This window comes from Ochotona princeps, chromosome 10, assembly GCF_030435755.1.
Source record: "Ochotona princeps isolate mOchPri1 chromosome 10, mOchPri1.hap1, whole genome shotgun sequence".
Classification (NCBI taxonomy): Eukaryota; Metazoa; Chordata; class Mammalia; order Lagomorpha; family Ochotonidae; genus Ochotona; species Ochotona princeps.
Genome location: NC_080841.1, coordinates 69,124,514 through 69,144,693, shown reverse-complemented (window position 1 = coordinate 69,144,693; position 20,180 = coordinate 69,124,514). Strand labels below are relative to the sequence as shown.

Genomic DNA, 20,180 nt, shown 5'->3' with positions numbered 1-20,180 from the left:
ATGTCCAACATATGGCCCGCAGGCCTCTTGCTGTCTGCTAAAAGCTGGAGATAGGTGTTGAAGGGGTTAGGACCTCTCAGACTGGCTCCAGGCTGGTGACAGCTGAGTTGCACAGTCCCTGGGCCTCATAAGGTCCCAGGAATGACCTCCAGGCCCACCTGATTTTAACAAGTGGTAATATGCACCAAAGGAATCCAAGGCCCTGAAGCACAGCTGTCTACCTGAAGCTGGACAGGTGTAGAGGCTCAGTCTGGGAGCACTGCTGGGTGGCAGAGGCTTTGGGGCTTTATCAAGTGGCAGGTCTCAGCAGTAGGCCTGCTCTGAGCTTCAAGGTGTCCTCCTAAGCTCCCTCTCCTGGCTTCTCTGTGTGGCTGCAGTCTCCTTTTCTATAGGGATGGTAGAGGCTGCCTGGCTGGTGGATCTGGGCAAGGGCTGATGGCCTCAGCACAAATTAATTATTTTTTAACAGAGGACCTGGCACTGGGATCCAGTTCACTGTCCTCCCATGACAGAGACATTCCTTCGGGCTGTGCTCCTTGTACTTCAGGGAGGAGTAACACAGGCAATTCTTTCCTCAATGTAACTTGTGCTGATTCCAAGATGAGGCACTGAGGCATCTCACCTGGCCCCAGCGGATCTTGTTAAGGTGACTTAGTGCTTGGGCATCTGTCTACACTGGTGTCTCCGTCAGGAGGTGGTCACTGGAGCTTCTCTTTCAGCTACCTTCCTGGCTCTTGCCTTCCTCCAATAGATTCTTCCCATCATTCTCCCCTGTTGTTTTCACATTTGTCAAGCTCTTCTTCAGGGTAGCTTTCTAATTCTCACCTTCCATAATGGCACACTGAAGAACTGTTAACTTCCACTAGCCTTCATAAATCTCAATGTTTTCCATATATCTGACTTGATAGTATCTTGGCTTTCTGTGATTTTAAGTTGTAGCATTTCTAGGATCCTTCTCATCATTATGAGAATGAGAGATGATGATATGGGGAGAAAAGGCCTTACCTTGGCAGGACCAGGGACGGCTGTAGACCCGAAGGAATACTTTAGAAGAGGCTCGGGGGATGGGGAGGCAGAATGAGAAAAGCTCTGGACTTTGGGCAACGTAGGAGAGGTTTTAACCACATCTTCATTTTGACCATTCAAATTACTCCTGTCAAGCAAAGTCGTATCTTCCGGCTTCACAGTGTCATGCTTTGCTTCCACTAGAGTAAAAACAAAGTAAGGAGTCTATGAAAATATTTGTCATTTCAAATCAGTAAATAACACAAGAAAAATTGTCTTCAAATAGCTTACTATTTTTCCTGAATTGCTGAGAAGCAGTCAAGAACTTCGTTAAGTTTGGTTTGGGAACAGTCTAAAAAAAAGAATAACAGCTTTAAGACTACAAAAATTGAATTTAATAGCCATAATATTAATTTTTCTTATATTATCTAACCAAATACCACAGGTATTGGAATCAGATAAACATTCAAACTGTAATCCTACCATTTACCTACTTAGCCCTACCTTCTTGTGTGATAAGGATTGAGAGAGACAACAGATATAATCAAAATGATAATCCTTAGGCTTCTAATTGATTATAAAAATACCATGATAATTATTAGATGCTTTTCTGAGTCAAAACAAAGTCAATCCCTAAATAATTTAGAGGATTACTAAAAAAAAAAAAAATAAAGAACTGAAATATTTGTGAAAAATTTATATTTGTACGAGTTATCTTTTGTGGAAGAAGTGATAGTTCTCAGTAGTATCTTATTTGGATGACTTGCATTATTGGTTGTTTTCATTCTGTCTGTCAAAAAACTAAATAAAAACAATTATTTAAATTCAGTTCCTTCCAAGGAAGAAAAAAACAAGACTACACTTTTTGCGGCAGTGATTAATGAATGAAAGCCCCATACAACTATAAAATAGAACATGATAACTAGATGTGCTGACAGGGGAGACACTGACTGACTGAAAGAACAGGCACTGAAGGAATGCTGTCTGCAGGGAACAGGCATCGTTTCTGAAGAGTAGGGATAAGGGGGCCCGGTGTGGTAGCCTAGCAGCTAAAGTCCTCGCCTTGCATGCGTCAGGATCCCATATGGGTGCTAGTTCTAATCCCGGCAGCCTGCTTCCCATCCAACTCCCTGCCTGTGGCCTGGGAAAGCAGTCGAGGATGACCCAAAAGCCTTGGGACCCTGCACCCATGTGGGAGACCTGGAAGAGCTTCTGGTTCCTGGCTTTAGATTGGCACTGCACCGGCCGTTGCGCTCACTTGGGGAGTGAATCATCGGACGGAAGATCTTCCTTTCTGTTCTTCTCCTCTCTGTATATCTGACTTTGCAATAAAAGTAAATAAATCTTCAAAACAAGAAGTAAAAGTAGGAAGAAGATGAAACAAAAAAAAAATGAGATCTGATTCAGTCAACTGAATGAATTTATATCAAGGAACAAAAGGAAAAACAAAGAACAGCACAATGTAAAAAGAAATATAAGACTTTCATTCATAGTATATCCCTAGTGATACCAAATTTTTTCTATTTTACAATTATTTTTAAGTCATTCAATTACCTGATCATTGTCATCTACACTACCTAAAATCTGTGAAATTATTATTGGAGAAAAACAGAAAAAAAATGCTTCTTAACTTTTTCACTTAGCAAAAGAATCAGTGTTCTACGGAGCAATGTGTGGTGTGAAACAGAACATGGGTTATAGCTTAAGAAATTAAGATACTGCAGTCTAAAATACTAATCTAAGCTCACAGAATACACTAGAAAATACAACCTTCCTTCCTATTTGTGAACTTTTTTCTTTCTTATGTATGACATATTTATTCAATATAACTCATTTGAATTTACACATTCCTTTTTTAAAGATTCATTTATTTTTATTGGAAAGTTAGATATACAGAGAGAAAAGGAGAGACAGAGAGGAAGATCTTCTGTCTATTGATTCACTCCCCAAGCAGCTCGAACGGTTGGAGCTGAGCAGATCTGAAGACAGGAGCCAGAAGTCTCTTCTGGTCTCCCACATGGGTTCAGGATCCCAAGGCTTTGGGCCGTCCTTGATTGCTGTCCCAGGCCACAAGCAAGGAGCTGGATGGGAAAAGGGGGCAACTGGGATTAGAACTGGTGCCCATATGGGATCCTGGTGTGTGCAAGATGAGGACTAGCTGTTAGGTTACCACTCCGGGCCCCAAATTTATACATTCTTAACATTTAAAGGAAATTAAGTTTTAGCCACATTCTTATGAATTCAGTAGACTCAATTATTAGCTAGACCATGAATATTTTACTACCTATATAATTCTTTTTTATAAAAAGCCATTTGTTTGTGCATGAAGACATCAAGATGCTTTTTACATGTAAGGCTATATCCCTAGGTCCTCTGGGGCAAATACAGATGTTTCCAAACCGTCAGTAATTCTCAGTGTAATGGTAGCTTAAAATGAAAACTTACATAAGAGAAAACTCCTAACATTCGAAACTTTAGAATGTGATGCAAGAATTCTGAGAGAAGGGGCTGCACGTGGAGTAGTGCATTAAGCAATGTCAGGGGAAGTATTCGGTCAAGTTCTGACTGTACTGGTTCCAATCCTGCTTCCTGCTAACACACCTAGGAAGTGGGCAGCAGGTGGCTCAAGTACTTGGATCTCTGTCCCCCATATGAAAGGCCAGAATGGGAGTTTCTGGTGCCTGGCTTTGGTTTGGCCCAGATGACATTAAGGAGAGGAAACCACAGAATACAACAGCTCATTTGCTCCCTCCACAACAGTTGGACTGCATTTCAAATAAATAAGTATTTTATTTGAAAAAACTGAGTGAATATTTTAAAAACTGGAAGGCAAACAGTTTTCAAAGTAAAGTTTTGTAACATAATTATTCAGAATCTCTGCTTCTAAAATTGCTTATTACTTGGGACAAACCCACATTCTTCAATTTTATGAAGAGCCTTCACTGTACATTAATGGAATGGCTTAGAAAACAGAGTAAAAGCTTTGTTAAACATTTTTTTTTAAGTTCATATTATTAATTTTATTGTGGCTTGAAAGACTTTTTTTAATTTGGCAGATAGAGATCTTCCATTTTCCTTTTTGAAGACTTGTTTTTATTATTTTAAAAAGAGATTGATTCACTCTACCTATGTCTAGTTAAACATATTTTGAAACAGAATTTACATTTCTAAATTTCCATAATTTCTAATTTTTTTCATGTACTATCTGGAACCAAGAATAAAAAGAAACAAAAAGCTGTCCTAAAAAACATAAATAAAATATTTCCAAGAAAAGAAAAAAATCTTTTATGCTATATGTTACAGTTTTGGAGCTGAAAGGGACAATGCTGATTCCAAGATTATTACTCTAACAAGTAACAGAGTCAGTGGAGACGCACTTGGGCTGAATAATATAAAAGCAATGTTGGTATGACTGCAAAAGCTGCAGTAAGAATACTTGCTTAAATATCCCCTGACAAATGTCCTACTTCTTTCCAGAAAAGATTTTTTTCCAATGATTTTCTTTTGCCATGCAGTTTCTAGCCCATTCTTTTTTTTAGACCTACTAAGTATTTAATGACCCTTTAGTATTTAACAAAGCAAAAATGTTTTAAAAGTCAAATGTTTCTACAAAGTGATTTTTCTCTAACCAACTTTTCATTAGTTGGTTAAAATTGCAATGATGGTAGATAGATCACTGGTAAATTTTAAGAGTAAACAGTACAATAAGCTCAGTTCAGAGCAAGAAAATAAAGTTCACAAAAGAGCATTTTACCTTAGTCTCAAAATCTAAGTCTTCCTCAACTGATGTAGGCCATGGATCATCAATATCAGGGTCACTGGAAAGCCTTTAGAGCAGAAACATACAAAAATTAGCGATTTTATTTCACACACACACACAAAAATGTTTTTAATCTAGTGTAAAGTTGACTTATGTGATTATCAGATGATTTTTTCAATTTTTTTAAAAAATCTTTCATGTCTGCTTCCAACTTGAAACAGCCAAGGAAGACGCTCACTCTTAGTATTCAGTATAGTAAAAGAGCCTGACAATAATTCATTTTCACAAACTGTCTATCCTGATGGTTCAGCTGAGAGTCAACCAAGGCTGATATCATTTCTGCTACCTGAATTGTACCAATCCAACTAGCTAAGATAAGCAAGAAAAATACACTGTCGCTCCTCCATTGGCTACCCTTGGTTCAATAACTAATCTGTATAATTCACAGATGGCCATCTGGATTCTGCAACGTGGAAACTATGGAGAACAAGGCTACTGCTCCTTTTAACCCTAAAATACTGCAAGGGATCCCCTAAAGCCTCCAAAATGTTTCCAAGTTAATGTACAAAAAAAAAAAAAAAAAAAAAAAAAAAGCAAAAATGTGCATGTTGTTACTAGAAATAAAATAAATTTACAGGTTAAAATAGTAAACATTGTAAACTTCATTGATTCCCCCATATACTTCTAGCCTCCTTCAGATACACTCTTAACACTTCGTAGAGATCTTTCACATTGCTGCAAGGGAAGATGCTGGCAAAACAACAGCCACAGTGGTTGTACCTCTAGTTCCTTTAGTACTATCAAAATTCTTACTTCGTATGGGCTCCCACTCCCAGATCCCTTTTGTGCAGGGGTTAATGGCCATGTTATGGTTTGGCTAATAGTTTGCGTGTCCCACAAAGACCCATATGTTGGGGGGTTTGGGTCCACAAAGACTTACAGACTAATAGCAGCCAAAGGACTAAGGGTAGAGACCACATTACTACAATGTCCACAACGCAGGCCCAGTGTGGGGTCTGGGAAAACTCTAAAGCAGAGTTGGCATGCAGTCAGATATGACTTTCCGAGTTGTCCTGATGTGGACCTGTCCGTACCTTGATGCCAGTGCTGCTAAAGAGCAAGAGAATGGACTTGCCACCAGACAGGCTAACAGGGTTGGCTACTTGTTAAGTCTAGGATCATGGAACAATGAGTCAACTTCTCTGAACCACAGCTGTCCAATTGCTAGTAAAGAGCAGATTATGATTACATATAGTCTAAAAAGCTGTTGCAATGAGCATAAAAGCTCACAAATGTTAGTATAAAGCATACTGCTTGAGACATAACATATTGCCTAGCCCATAGTATAGATACAGTTCATGTACTAATTCTCCATATTTCCTTGGTTAATATTGCATTTAAAAATATATAAAATCTTACCTGCTTACAGAATCTTCAGAACTCTCATGTTCTATTAAAAAATAGTAAAATACATTTTAAATTAGCAAGTGAAAAATCGAGAATATTAAAAGGGTAAGTCTGATGGTTTGTTACAAACTTTTACTCTGGGATCAAACCTGTAAACTATTCTAGAATAATTACAACACTGACAGTCAATTAATGTATTAAAAACTGTTCCTTGCCCTTGCTTTGTATCAAAATTCCATACCAAAAAGTGGACTTCTATGTAGGCACAATGGCCATAATCTCAATGGAACTCAACCAGAGTGACAGAAGATGGTATCATTAGCAGCGATCAGTATCACATATCAAACTGAATCAGAATGATCGTTGAGGGGCAGCAGTAGGAGCAGGTAGAAGAGAGGGTTTTTTTTTTTTTTTTTTTTTTTTGTTGTGACACATCACAACTTCTCCAGGTTTCCAGGCAAAAGTGCTGAGTTTAGGCTGAAACAACCTATCACAAGGAAGCTAGGTCAAGGACACTGAACTCTGCAATATGACAAAACAGAACAACAGAACTGGGGATGAGATTCTTGCAAAAATTTCCAGTTGCCAGGGGAGAGGAGTGCAAGATAAATTATTATTCTCATGCGAACTCATCTATCCCTGGGAAATGTGCTGGGACAGTCTCATTCTAGCTATGTTTCCCACTTTATACATACATGGTGCACTTGACCTCCTATGGTAAGAATCACAGGAAAGCTTGTTAAGATTTTCTGCACCCTGAACATACCTCATATCCAGAGAGGAGCTTAAGAAGAAACACTGAGAGGTGGCCATTTACCATGCTGGTTAATATACCACTAAGATGTCTACCTCATATAACTGGGGTGTCTAGGTTCAATGCCAATTTCCCTCCCAATTCCAACATTCTGTTAATGAACACCCTGGCAGGTAACAGCTGAAGGTACAAGTACTTGGGTCCTTGCCATGTTCCCGGGAGACCTAAGCTGAATTCATAGTTTCTGGCTTTGGCCTGGCCCAGTCCCAGCCACTACAGATACTTTGGGAGTACATCAAATATGGGAGCTCTATCTCTGTTCCTCAAAAAATAAGAGTATACCTTATTCTTTAAAAACTACACACAGGGCCCTGGTGTGGTAACCTAGTGGCTAAAGTCTTAGTCTTGCATGAACTGGGATCCCATGTGGGCACCAGTTTGTGTCCCAGCTGCCCCATTTCCTTTCCAGCTCCCTGCTTGTGGCCTGGGAAAGTAGTAGAGGATGGTCCAAGGTCTTGGGACCCTGTACCTGTGTGAAAGAACTAGGAGGAAGTTCCTGGCTCCTGGCTTTGGACTGGCTCAGCTCTGGCTGTTGCAGCCACTTGGGGAGAGAACCAGTGGATGGAAAATTTTTCTCTGTATCTCCTTCTCTCTGTAAATCTGCCTTTCCAATATAAATGAAGTAAATCTTAAGAAAAAAAACCCTATATACAAAGATACCTATAGAAGTTAAGGAGCCATAATAAAGAAGTAATTTTTTTCCAGGAATTACTATTTTGCACTGTCAATTGCTAAGCAATGAACTATTAAGGAAGATTATTAGGAAGATTAAGGAAAAATATATATAATATGCAATTTAAACATTGATTTATTTTTTAATGATCAAAACAGGAGTATTTCATCATATGAAATCTTACCTGAGTTGCTATTGTTAAACATTTTACATTTCTTTTCTTCTCTATATTCAGAAATAAGTTGTTGATTGCTACGTATTTAGAAAGTGATACATTATTGTGTTAGTACTGACATGAAAAAACATGTAAACAAATACATTCAATTCTTAGAGTTGATAATATAATATCAGAACTAGTATAACAACTTTCATTACTTTAATGGATTTCAAACACATAAGCATCACAATCTTTTTATTAAGCTTATACTTACAAAAGAAAAAAAAGATGAATAACTCATGAATTAAAGTTGGTATAGCTTGGTAAATTCACTGGAGTTCTTCTGACATAATGTAAAATGTCCTGAACTTAGAAGTCCTAGCTCTATAGTCAACAACTATTTCTTGGAAAGCCATTTCTATCAACCTTGAAGTCTTGTAAAAATAAATATTTCACTGCCTTTTTTTCTGCCCATCTAGGCTGTTACAAAGAAGTAATGAGATAATGTTTTTTAAATATTAAAAGAAATAATGATGCAAAGAAATAATTAGTTCTTTATCCGTGAACTTTATTGCTGAAACCAATTTAGAATCTGCTCCAAAAACCCAGTGTGTGTGTTTTTACAGGTTGGTTCTCATACTCAAAGATTTAGCTTTCAGAAAATGCTAGTAAATTGTAACCGTAATTAAAGGGTGTTCTTTGTGGGTTATACCTCAGAGTATCACAACTATTTCACAATTAGTAACAGCTTATTTCTTAAAAAACATCAAGGCTCCCTATTACTGAGTCAGTCACACTAACAGATAACTAAAAGATGTCAGTGCATAACATGGACTACTACTACTTCTCTGCCTTTGCAAACTGAACCAGCAAGTCTTTGTTAGATGTTCCATGTTCAACTCCAAAAGACTTGGAGGACCAAATCATGGATACTGGTGAGTTCTAGATTGGGGATCACCATTCTTAAATCTAGGCTATGTCAGATTTAGAGTAATCTGCTGAAAAGCTTCCAGGTAAGGCAGAATTTGAAAATACTTTGAAAACTTGAGGTAGGGATCAAATACTCAATCGGCAAGATTCTAGTTACTGCAGAAAATTGGTCTCTGTATGTTTGTGCCCAACCTGGGGAAGAGTGACATGGACACTCACAAAAAAGGAGAAGGTCCTACCCAAGTTACAAAGGGGCTTGGGGCACAGATCTAGGAGCAGAGAAGGAAGAAATGCTAATCCTTTCCAGCAACATTATTTAAACTCTCCCACAGTTCGGAATGATCCTAACTGATAAATGTTAGCACAAGGCACACAAACATAATCTCCAAAAACAGTTCACTATGGCCTATGGTATAGGCTCCACATAAAGCTTTGAAGGTGGCAGGAGGGTCAGTGTGTTCACTGTGTGTGGCTAAAGCTAGGAGACTCAGCTGCCAGGGCGGGGTGCTGCTTCCTGGGAAGCACAGCTGAGCCATCTAAAAGCACAGTATGAACTGATGAAAGTTCAAATATGGATGATTAACTGTGGATCGCCATGAAGTCGGAGGGATCTGGGTCAGTAAGTGCCTCTTGGTAGCACAGGCCAATTACTACCAGTCCACAGGAGTAACTTCAGCAACAGAAATGACAGAAGGATTAGAATGTTCTTTCCCCACTCCACCTGACTTGGATGGTCTTCCTTGGAACTCAGTCCTTTAATGGATAATCATTACGCTGAGATCACTTATCTAAAGTATGTAAAGACTTAAATGAAGAATTCTCCATTCCTTTAGTGGTTGATACACTGTAATTCACAGTCGGAGGTCAGATTAGTAAAAGCAACTATCAGGCATACAACAGTATCAATGGTAATAATAATGATCATACTTTTAACTAAATATGAGTGTGTCAGGTACTTTAATTTCTCATACATATATTCATCCTTAAAGGATGTATTATTTAAATTCTTTTTAAGTATATCAGGTAATATTTGCCAACAACTGATACTATCAAAGTCACACTCCTAGCAAGAGGAACAACTTGTATTAAATCCATTCCTGTGTGTGTTTTTCTCTTCATCACCCATGACTTGTTTTCATTACAGGGAAGTTTATCCAGTTAAAACTATCTTTCTTCCCTCTTATTCATACCAAGTAAAAATCAAAATGTCAGCTGTTGCCTCCGATGAGAGTTCCTGGGTTTCAGAGCTTGCTCCAGCTTTCTGCTAATGAAGGCTTTGGGAGGAAGCAAAAAGGCTCAAGTAGCTGGGCTCCTGCCCCTCACATGGGTGACCTGGATTGTATTCCAAGCTGCTGTGGGCTACTGTAGATAAATGGGGAGTAAACCAGCAGATGGAAGCTCTCTCTGGCTCTCTCATAAATATGTTCAACTAGTTTTAGGCAACAAAGTCAAGACTTATGCTTAGTAAAATAAGCCAATTCCAAAAAGACAAACGTTTTCTCTAACACTTGGTAATTAATACACAATACAAAAAAAACCCACAACATCTGAGAAGCAAACCGATATCTCATGATTTGGTCACTGCTTGCAGTCCTTGTCTGTATTTCTGGGGAACAGCAGGCTTTATAGTTTTCCTTACTAAACATTATGGTTAGTGATGCATTAAGCCTGTGATTACAAAATAAACCGAAAGTATGTTATTGCAAAAATTAAAGAAAAAAGGATGGGGGAATTATTAGAGGGAGGAAAGTATGATTCTTAGAATTGTATCCATGAAATATATGAAATCTGTTTTCTGTATGTCAATAAAAATATTAAAATGTCCTGCACAGGAAAAAAAGTGATGTATTGCCAGTATTTGGCAACAGCAATTAGTGGTCACTTAGGGATAAACAAACATCAATTTTCTCACAGCAATTCAAAGCAAAGATTGAGGCACAAGAAAAATTATTTCCAATTTCTATATTTAACATAGTGGTTAAAGTACTATAACAGTGTTAAGAAGCTCAATATTTAGTCATAAAATAAATAAAAATTTAAAGTCACACTTCATAAAATCCCTTTAATATAAGAGTAACTGACAAAAGAAATCTGCTTGTAAGTAACAAACTTTAGTCAATATTACACAAGAATATAAACTACACTCCATAATGTTGCGTTGCTCATCCAAATAATTTTTTCACCTGATGATATGCATTGATACTTTTCACTGCATCCCACTACTGGTAATCTCATAAATACTTAACTATTTCTGACTTGTATCATTACTACCACTCTAGAATAACACTAAGGTTTAAAAAAAAGAGAACAAACTACCATACCTTTTTGTCTCATCAACGGCACGAGTACTGGCTTCTTTCTTTACTAAAATTTCCACCATTTCCTCTTTGTTTTCACTGATAGCAAGTAAAAGTGGTGTGAGGCCATTCTGTAAAGCAATTTACAATTCTCAAAAATACACAGATCTCAACTAAACTGAAAGCCTTACAAAAGATCCTATGAACTTAGAATACACAGAGAGTGAATAAATACAAACTGCCTTTTCCTCTTCATCCTCAATATGTTTCTCCTTTTCATCTCTCAAGCTCACTTCCAGCAGTCATAGGCTCCAGATAAGAATGAAAGCATCAAAAAAAAAAAAAAAAAAAAAAAAAAAAGAATGAAAGCATCTATTATAGTACAACACAACCATCTGACTGCTTCTCATTTAGACCCAGAATGTTTTGAGGGCAAGGGCTACATCTCCTACCTCTGTGGCCCAAATCTGTAAAGACACAGTAATAAAGGCTTTGAGTATTTTGATGGAAATAATGACATAAATCATTATCAGTTGGACAGTGTTTCTCAATCCTTATTCCCAAGAATATTTACCTTTGGGCCTGGAGCGGTTGTCTAGCAGCTAAATCCTTGCCTTGCATGTACAGGGATCCCATATGGGTGATGGTTTGTGTCTCAGATGCTCCACTTCACATTCAGCTCCCTATTGTGGCTTGGAAAAGTGGTAGAGGATGGCCCATGGCCTTGGGACTTTGCACCTGTGTGAGAGACCAGGAAAAGGCTCCTGGGTTTGAACTTGCTTGGCTCTGGCTGTTTTAGCCATTTGGGGAGGGATCCAGTGGATGGAAGATCTTTCTCTCTCTCCTTATCTCTGTATATCTGCCTTTCCAAGAAAAATAAATCTTATATATATATTTGCATATATAAATATATAAAAGAATATTTACTTTTCCAGAAGCTATAAACTGTGTCCCAAAAGAAGAATTCCTTGACCTATGTTTGAGTACTATATAATTATGCAAGGTATATTCCACATTATACAAATCTTTTAACTTTGTTTAATCCCTATTTGCTATACATTTTATAGCAAACATTAATATTTGATAAATTAAGAATTTCAGTGATAAAGTTTTGAAAGGTTTCTAATAAAAGGAGTGGTTTCCTCAGCGTTTTTGCAAACTTGCTTCTTTTTTATCAATGACAGCAGGACCCAAGATGCTGGGCATTCCTCCAAATGGGTCAGTAACCAACGGGCTCTGAATTAAAAGGCATAGACTCTAAATGAATTTTTTATTGCTTATTAATGAAAGTCCCAGAAGCTTTTTTCCCATTATCACATGATTAGTTTTATGTATCATTAGAAAGCTCACTGCCAAAATTTTATTCTCAATTATAATGATAATCTTGGAATGATGCTACATATCTAATTTTGTAAATTTATTTTTATTCTGGTTGTTATTTTAATTGCTACTTAAATTTTAACTGATTTTAGGTAAACAATATATCAGAAATAAAAATACAGTTTTATCAGTAAAATGCAGCTTTTAACTTCTAAAATTTAATCCCATTTTTAAAGATTAATATAAAATATAGACTACACTATTGCAAACTACCTTGAAAAATTCCAAGCTTTATCAAAACATGCCACAAAACAGGATCTGTGAACTCAAATATTTATGGAGGAAAAGCAGGTGACCTGAATAAGTGTCATACCCATGTAGGGAAAACACCAAGCCTCATGGAAAAGAACAGCCTCTGAATAATGAATATGGGAAGAAGGAATTCCAGATGTTTTACAAGGATGAAATTCAGATTTCCGCTTGAGTTTCCAACATTTTACATGTTGACTCAATTACAAAGGCAAACCAAACACATGTACAGGCCACATGTAGCTGGCTATCCTTGTGTTTTTATATTTGCTGAAAGCTGCTTCCAAATGGTTATACATGAAACAACCATATGCATGACAAGTCTTCCTTTCTTTTATATCAGGTTTTCCCAAGATTCCAGCCCCTCCAAATTCATCCACTACAAGAATTCACCAGAGCCTGGTCCGATGGCTCAGCAGCAAGCACCAGGATCTCACATGGGTGTTGGTTCATGTCCTGCCAGCTGCTCCACTTCCCATCCAGTTCCCTGCTTATGGCCTGGGAAAGCAGTAGAGGATGGTCCAAAGCCTTGGGACCCTGCACCCATGTGGGGAACCTGGAAGAAGCTCCTGGCTCCTGGCTCCTGGCTTCGGATCAGTGCAACAACAGCTACTGCGGCCACTTGGTTCTGAACCAACAGATAGAAGACTTTTATTTTAGATTTATTTATTTTTAATGGAAAGTCAGATGTATAGAGAAGAGACAGAGAGGAAGATCTTTCATCTGCTGATTCACTCCCCACGTGGCTGCAACAGCTAGAGTTGAGCTGACCTGAATTATGTGTCAGGGCTCCATGAACTTAACAGACGTGGTGAGATAGTTCATATCATTTCAGTTAGAGAAAATTAGGTTCATGATTTGAACCACAAAAATGTAACTCTTAATCAAGATTTATTGATGATCTGAATTCTTCAAGGACCAGCCCCTAATGAATAAAATATAGAAGCAACTTCTAAAGACCCTTTGAATGGCAGTGAAAGATCAAGATATAAGAGCTCTGATATAAAGCAATTAATTTGTAAAGTGCAATATACATATATAATAATATGTAAACACATATGTATGTACATATATATATTAATACTGCAGGTACTGTATAAGGGAGATTAGCATACTGGGGAGTAAATACCTACTTAGGTCTCTACTTGCAAATACAAGTAGGACTCTCAATTAAACTTTTTTTTTAAAGATTTTTTTTCGGGGGGAAGGCAGGTATACAGAGAGAAAGAGAGACAGGGAGAAAGATCTCCCATCTGATGGTTCACTTCCCAAAGGCCACAGTGGCTGGAGCTGAGCCGATCCAAAGCACGGAGCAGCGAGCTTCGTCCTAGTCACATGTGAGTACGGTGTTCCAGTCCCATGGGCCATCTTCCTCGGCTTTCCCAGGCCAGAAGTAGAAAGCTGGGTAAAAGTGGAGAATCTGGGACACAAACCAGTACCGATGGCGATGCAAGCACTGCAAAGGTACAGGATTAGCCAGTTGAGCCATGACAGCAGCTTCACATGAGAGATCCTGATGGAATTCCAGCCTCCTGGCTTTGGCCTTGTCTAGTCTAGCTGTTGAGGCCAGCTGGGGAGTGAATCAATGAGTAAGAGATCTGTATTTTTCTAACGCTGTCTTTCGAATAAACAAATAAATTAGTCCTAAAAGCAAAGCAAAAAAACAAACAAACAAAAAAAAATCCAAACAAACCAACCACCCAACCAGGGGAAGAGTTAGGAGTGAAAATCTCTGACTGGAAAACTTCACGTAATTGTCCTGGGGGTAGAAACAGTCAAAACCTAACATGATTTTGCTATTTAAAGCTCTTTTCTGCCGCCTGCCCATCAAGACATTACAGATTTGAGAGCAGAGGTTAGAGTTTTATCCCACTTTCTACAAGAAATTGTAAAATATATCTACTTCCTACCTTTTCTACAGAATACTATACTTTAAACTATTTCATTTTCCTCTTGTTTACATTAGTCACCATGTATAGGGTACTACTCTAATTTCCTCAGCGCCCTCTTAAAATTGATCACAAAGCAAATTGACAATCAACTCTTCTTTCCCAGAGTAGGAATTACTGTTTCTCAAAATGGAAAACAGCTCATCTACACAAACTACAAGAAAAAAAAAGTTAAAATCTTCTAAGTATTTGCTGTTATTATTTAATTTCTAAACTGGGTCTGCATAGTCCTAATTGCTCTTCCATTTTCCCCTCTTAAGCAACTGACAGAGAAGTCATTTCATAAAATCAGTCTATTGTGCAACCTGTCAAAAGCCCAAGATTTCTGTTTAACATTTTTAAGCTAAAGAGTTCTATTTCCTATGCACATTTTGCCTTCCTGTGCTTTTCATACTAACTAGAAAAAAAATTTGGTAGGATAAACACCTGAAAAATAAAATTTTACCTTTAACAACCTCAGTGTATTCACAAATACTTGTCATAAATGTGTAGCAGAAAGCAAAACAGCTCAACTAGCTAATCCTTCCCCTTCAAGCACCGGGATCCGATATAGCGTCGGTTCTTTTCCCAGCTACTCCACTTCCCATTCAGCTCCTTGCGTATGGCCTGGAAGAGAAGTGGAGGATGGTCCAAAACCTTGGGTCTCTGCATCCAATGGGAGACCTGGAAGAAGCTCCTGGCTTCAGATAAGCTCAGCTGTGGCTGTTGTGGCCACTTCGGGAGTGAACCAGCAGACAGAAGATCTTTCTGTCTCTCCTTTTCTCTGTGAATGTCTTTCCAATAAAAATAAATAAATCTTAAAAAAGAAGAAGCATGAAATGTAATCTTAGACAACTATTTTGGCATATTTTCATTGTAGGAATGCTGATATTCCCATGTATGGAAACCAGAGCATATCTACGGAAATATGTCAACAAATGTATTCTGAATATTTTGAAGGCAAAGTTGGTGAATCTGTACCTTGTTTCTCGCCTCAATATCTGCATGATGTAAGAGCAGTTTTTCTACTAGTGCTCTGTTCTGACCATACACAGCATAGTGGAGGGTGCTATTTCCAAAAGTATCTGTAAGATTTGGGTTGGCACCATGTTCCAGCAAAATAGTTGCGCATTCCTCTTCCTGGCATTGGACGGCCTGTCAGGGTTACACCAAGAAGGAGACTGTCAAATCTAGGAATGCAAATGAAACGTTCCACTATATTTATTTTGCCCCTAATCACTTAAATCCAGCTCAAGGTGAAATGGCTGGCCATAGTATACCTTCATAAGGGGTGTCCTGTTCTCACTGTCATAGGCGTTAAGCAGGCATTTCCTCTCCACTAGCAGAGTTACCACTTCTGGATGACCACTGGCGCATGCCAAATGCAGAGCAGTCCTGTGAAAGGCAGAGGGCTCCTTAGGACATCTCACAGCACACAATGATTCATGTAATGGTAAATATCAGAGAGTATGTTATGCCTCTTAAACAAGGGTCCAGATCACTATACCAGGGGTCCCCACCTTTTATCTACAGAAGCATTCTAAGCAGAGGCACAAATACAGTGCACAAAGTGATAGAGTTAAAAGGTGAAGATGGCCTTGTCCGGAAAGAGAGAGAGACAGAGCAAGCCAGCAAGCCCCCTCCCAGTTGCTTGCCTCTTATGAGGTCGGGAAAGGGAGTGATTACATGGTACTGCCCCCAAGTGCAAGGTGAAGGGAGAATCATCCTGGGACAATCTTATGTGATGGACAGGTAGGTACGTGGGACTACACAGAGCAGGGAGGTGTGGCTTCCGGCTTCTAGCTCCAGTCACATGCATTGCTTTATTCTCTCTTTGTCTTCTAAACTGACCCTTCTTTTTCTTCTGAAGAAAGTATAGCATTTATGACCTCTTACTATTCATTACCTTAATGAAAAAGCAGCTTATGTGAATTAAAAGGACATGTCTTTAAATTCAGCATAACCTTGTTTGGATTCTACTTTAAGTCTACTACCATCATTTAGCCTTTCTGTGTTTCAATTTTCTCATCAATAAAATGGGGACAAACAGTAGTAAGCAAAATCGTGATGCTTCAATGGGTGAATCTATGCAAAGTATTTAGAGCAGCTGCTAAAAAAATAATAAGCTATTAGACATATTACAGTTTAACAAAGACAATATTTCAATTGAGAAAAAAGGTACAATTATCCCTTTACTTTTGCAGCTACATTTTATTTTAAGGATTGATTTATTTATGTAAAAAGTGGTGTTACAGAGTGAGAGGCAGAGAAAGATCTTCCATCTGCTGGTTCAATCCCCTCAGGGCCATGAGAGCTAGGCTAAGGCAGCCCAAAGCCAGGAGCCAGAAGTTTCATCCAGTTCTCCCACATGGGTGGCAGAAGTCCAAGCACTTGGACTATCTTTCAGTGCATTCCCAGGCCATCAGCAGGGAGTTGGATCAGAAGCACAGAAGCTGTGACACAAATCGGCAACCAAATAGGATGTTGGTGCTGCAAGGCAGAGGATTAGTCTGTTGAGCCACCATGCTGGCCCCAGGGAAGAAAAGCTTCAAGATCAAATCCTATTATTTCAATTTTAAATATTAACTAGTTCAGACTGGATAAGTAAACAATTTTCAATGACACAAGAGTCCTGAAGGATAAAATATCTCTGCTACATAATAAATATTCAGGTTTTGTTTGATGATTACATGAATTGGAAGAGTGGATATGGTTGAGTTAAAATATTTTAAAATTTTTTCATAAAGTAACTTTGAGGGGGCAGTGTTGAGGTAAAATAGGTTAAACTGCTACCTGCAATGCAGGCATCCCATATGTCTATTAGTTCAAGTCCCAGCTGCTACTTGCTAACAGCTCCTTGCTAATGCACCTGTTTGTATGTCATCATGGCAGGTTTTGACCTGTGCAGAGAGAAGCAACCCAATCCAGCTCCTTGTTAATGCACCTGGGAAAACAGTAGAAGATGGCCCAAGTACTTGGACCACTACACCCCACATGGGACCCCTGATGATGTTCCTGGCTCCTGGCCTCAGCGTGGCTTAGCCCTGGCCAATGTGGCCATTTGGAGAGTGAACCAGCAGATGGAAGACTTTTGTCTCTCTCCCTGCTTCTCTCCCTCTTTACCTCTCCCTCTGTAACTCTGCCTTTCAAATAAATAAATTAATCTTTCAAAAAAAGTAACTTCAAGGTTTTTGTAATATTTATAGTGATTGTGTCATTTTTTATTTGCATGAGGACACACTAAAATAAAGTTACGTGTGTGTGTTGTGTGTGTAGTGCATCTAATTGTAATTTAAAACATAAACATTAAAGGTACACATATTAAAACCTATGAGCACAGATGAGACTCCCGGTATCAACAGGGAGAAAAAATATCTAACCATAGAAAATTAATAGAAATTATCTTTATCTGTAGGATCCACATTTCTGCTCTTCCTGATGATTCATAATAAACTTTTGGGTCCACGCTGTAGTGCAGCAGGTAAGAAGTGCTACTTGTGACGCTGGCTTTCCACGTGGGGTGTCCCAGCTGCTCTACTTCCCATCCAACTTCCTGCTAATGGCTTAAGAAAGCAGCAGAGGATGGGCCACATCCTTGGGCCCCTGCTACCTGTGTGGGAGAGCTGGATGGGTCAGCTCAGCTCTTTCTTTCTGTGTTTCTCTTTCTCACTATAATTCTGACTTTCAAATAAATAAATATTTTAAAAAAATTTTTACTGTAAATTTTTATTCCATTTTTTGCTTAAAATTTTATTTAAAAATTTTATTTTAAAACAAATAGTATGTGTCTCTATTTCCTAAAGATATTTTAGCATAATGGAACTGAAGTGTGTATACACTTTTTAGTATAGTATACAGTACCGCCATTCTTCATTCTCACAAACTTGGCAGATGGAAAACAGTATTTCATTCCTGCTTGAAATTAAATTCCCTCTCTCTTACCAGGAACACTAAAAATTTTTCCTATGTCTATCTGTAATAGAGCTGCAAAAAAGTAATTTGCCCAGTTTCAACTCGGAGTTGGATTTTTACTCTTCTTTTCCAAAAATCTTCTGTAAAATGAAGATACATTTTTCATCTGAAACATGTTGTAAACATCTTTGGAAAATGTTGTCATTTTATTTTCTTATTTTTCCTCATAGATTGCATAGTTTAGTTTTTACTTTAGTAAATCAACCTTCAGCATGTTTGCTTTTGAGGTCATTCTTAGGAACACCTTAGCTGACATAAGGTATTAACAGGCTTTTGTGTTCTCTTCTGGTCCCTTTTGCTTGACATATATCTAAAACTAGAAATTTTATTCTTCCAGGAACTTAACTGTGTCTCTAAAAAGTCCAGTTTTCCCCAGTTAGCAGGAGAATAAAATGCATAATTTACCTCAAGAGTCTAAATTCTGACATATATTTGGGTCTTTCTGAATTTTCTTTTCATTCATGTATGTGTGTTTTCAACTGTCAGTATTGCTAGTGATATATTTGTGGAGATTTACAGTACATGTTCACACCTACAAGGACAAATCTTCAACACGTGGCTTAGCTAATGGGGTCCCAACAGAAAAAGCATGTCGCAACTCAAAACCACCCTGATGCTTGTAAAACTGAGAAAGCTAACTTCCACCTCAGTTACCTTCTAGAACACCAGGTAATGAGCACCTACACACAGGCACGCAGGACACACTTCTGCTCCTTTATCCCGCGAAGTGACACATCCCTGGCCACGGCCCCCGGCCCCCACCGGGATCCCGGCCCCTGACCCTGACCCTGACCCCCGGCCGCCGGCTCGCGGCCCCCGGTACCTGTCCATCTTGTCTCGGTCATTGACGCCGCTTTTCCCGAGCAGCAGGAGCTGCTGCACGCGGGCCACATCGCCGAGGCGAGCCGCTTTGTGGATTTTTCCGAGATCCTTGTCTCGGATGTGGTATCCGGCCCGTGATTTGCCCTGTCCGCTCCCACTCTGGGCCGCGGCCGCGGGCGACTCTCCCCGGTGACTCGCCAAAGTGAAGATTTTTCTCATCGCTGACAGGACTAACGTGCAAATGCGCGCCTCGGCTCCCGCCCGGCTTCCCGCCGCCCTCCGGGGCCAAGAGAGGCGTGGCGGAGCAGCCGACCGGGCCCGCCACCACACCGCCACCGGAAAGCGGCGAGGCCTCCCACTTCCACGCTTGTAACTGGGAGGAGGGGAAAAAAAGAAGAAAAGCAAAGTTGCTAAGCGCAAGTGCGCAGGCGTGCCTCCAGCAGGTTAGGGTGGGGAGGGGAGAGAGAGAGAGGGAGGAAGCGCTGCGCGTGCGTACTGCCAGAGGTGCTCAGCGCGCATGTGCAGGGCAGAGGCGAGCCGAAGTTAGGAGAGAAACTGCCTGGGTGTTGGGTCCGTGTTTGCTAAAGCAAAAGGAGTGCTTGTGGGAACGCAGTCCTGGCGCTCGACTGCGGGATCTTGGAGGTCCATCCCTGACAAAAGTCCCCTGGAAGGTGTCTAAATGTCCTTTTTCCTCGGTTTATGCACCCTCTGCTTCTTTCTGGACCGTCGTTGGTCACGTTGGCTCAAAACGTAGCAGAGGCCACAATGAAAGGCTGTTTCCTTGGC

General features: G+C 39.3%; 1 protein-coding gene across 1 annotated transcript in view; it reads right to left on the bottom strand.

Moving 5' to 3' along the window:
• ANKRD26 (ankyrin repeat domain containing 26) overlaps nt 1-19,797 on the bottom strand; it is an 89,117-nt gene extending 69,320 nt beyond the window's left edge. Inside the window, exons 1-9 of the mRNA XM_058669574.1 lie at nt 19,396-19,797; nt 15,881-15,995; nt 15,582-15,755; nt 11,068-11,174; nt 7,844-7,911; nt 6,185-6,215; nt 4,760-4,832; nt 1,297-1,357; nt 1,006-1,205 (exon numbers count right to left, since the gene is read on the bottom strand). Of these exons, the coding sequence (XP_058525557.1) occupies nt 1,006-1,205; nt 1,297-1,357; nt 4,760-4,832; nt 6,185-6,215; nt 7,844-7,911; nt 11,068-11,174; nt 15,582-15,755; nt 15,881-15,995; nt 19,396-19,613 (1,047 nt within the window). The 5' untranslated portion in view covers nt 19,614-19,797. The remainder of the gene's footprint in view (nt 1-1,005; nt 1,206-1,296; nt 1,358-4,759; nt 4,833-6,184; nt 6,216-7,843; nt 7,912-11,067; nt 11,175-15,581; nt 15,756-15,880; nt 15,996-19,395) is intronic.
• Nucleotides 19,798-20,180: the final 383 nt, after the last annotated feature.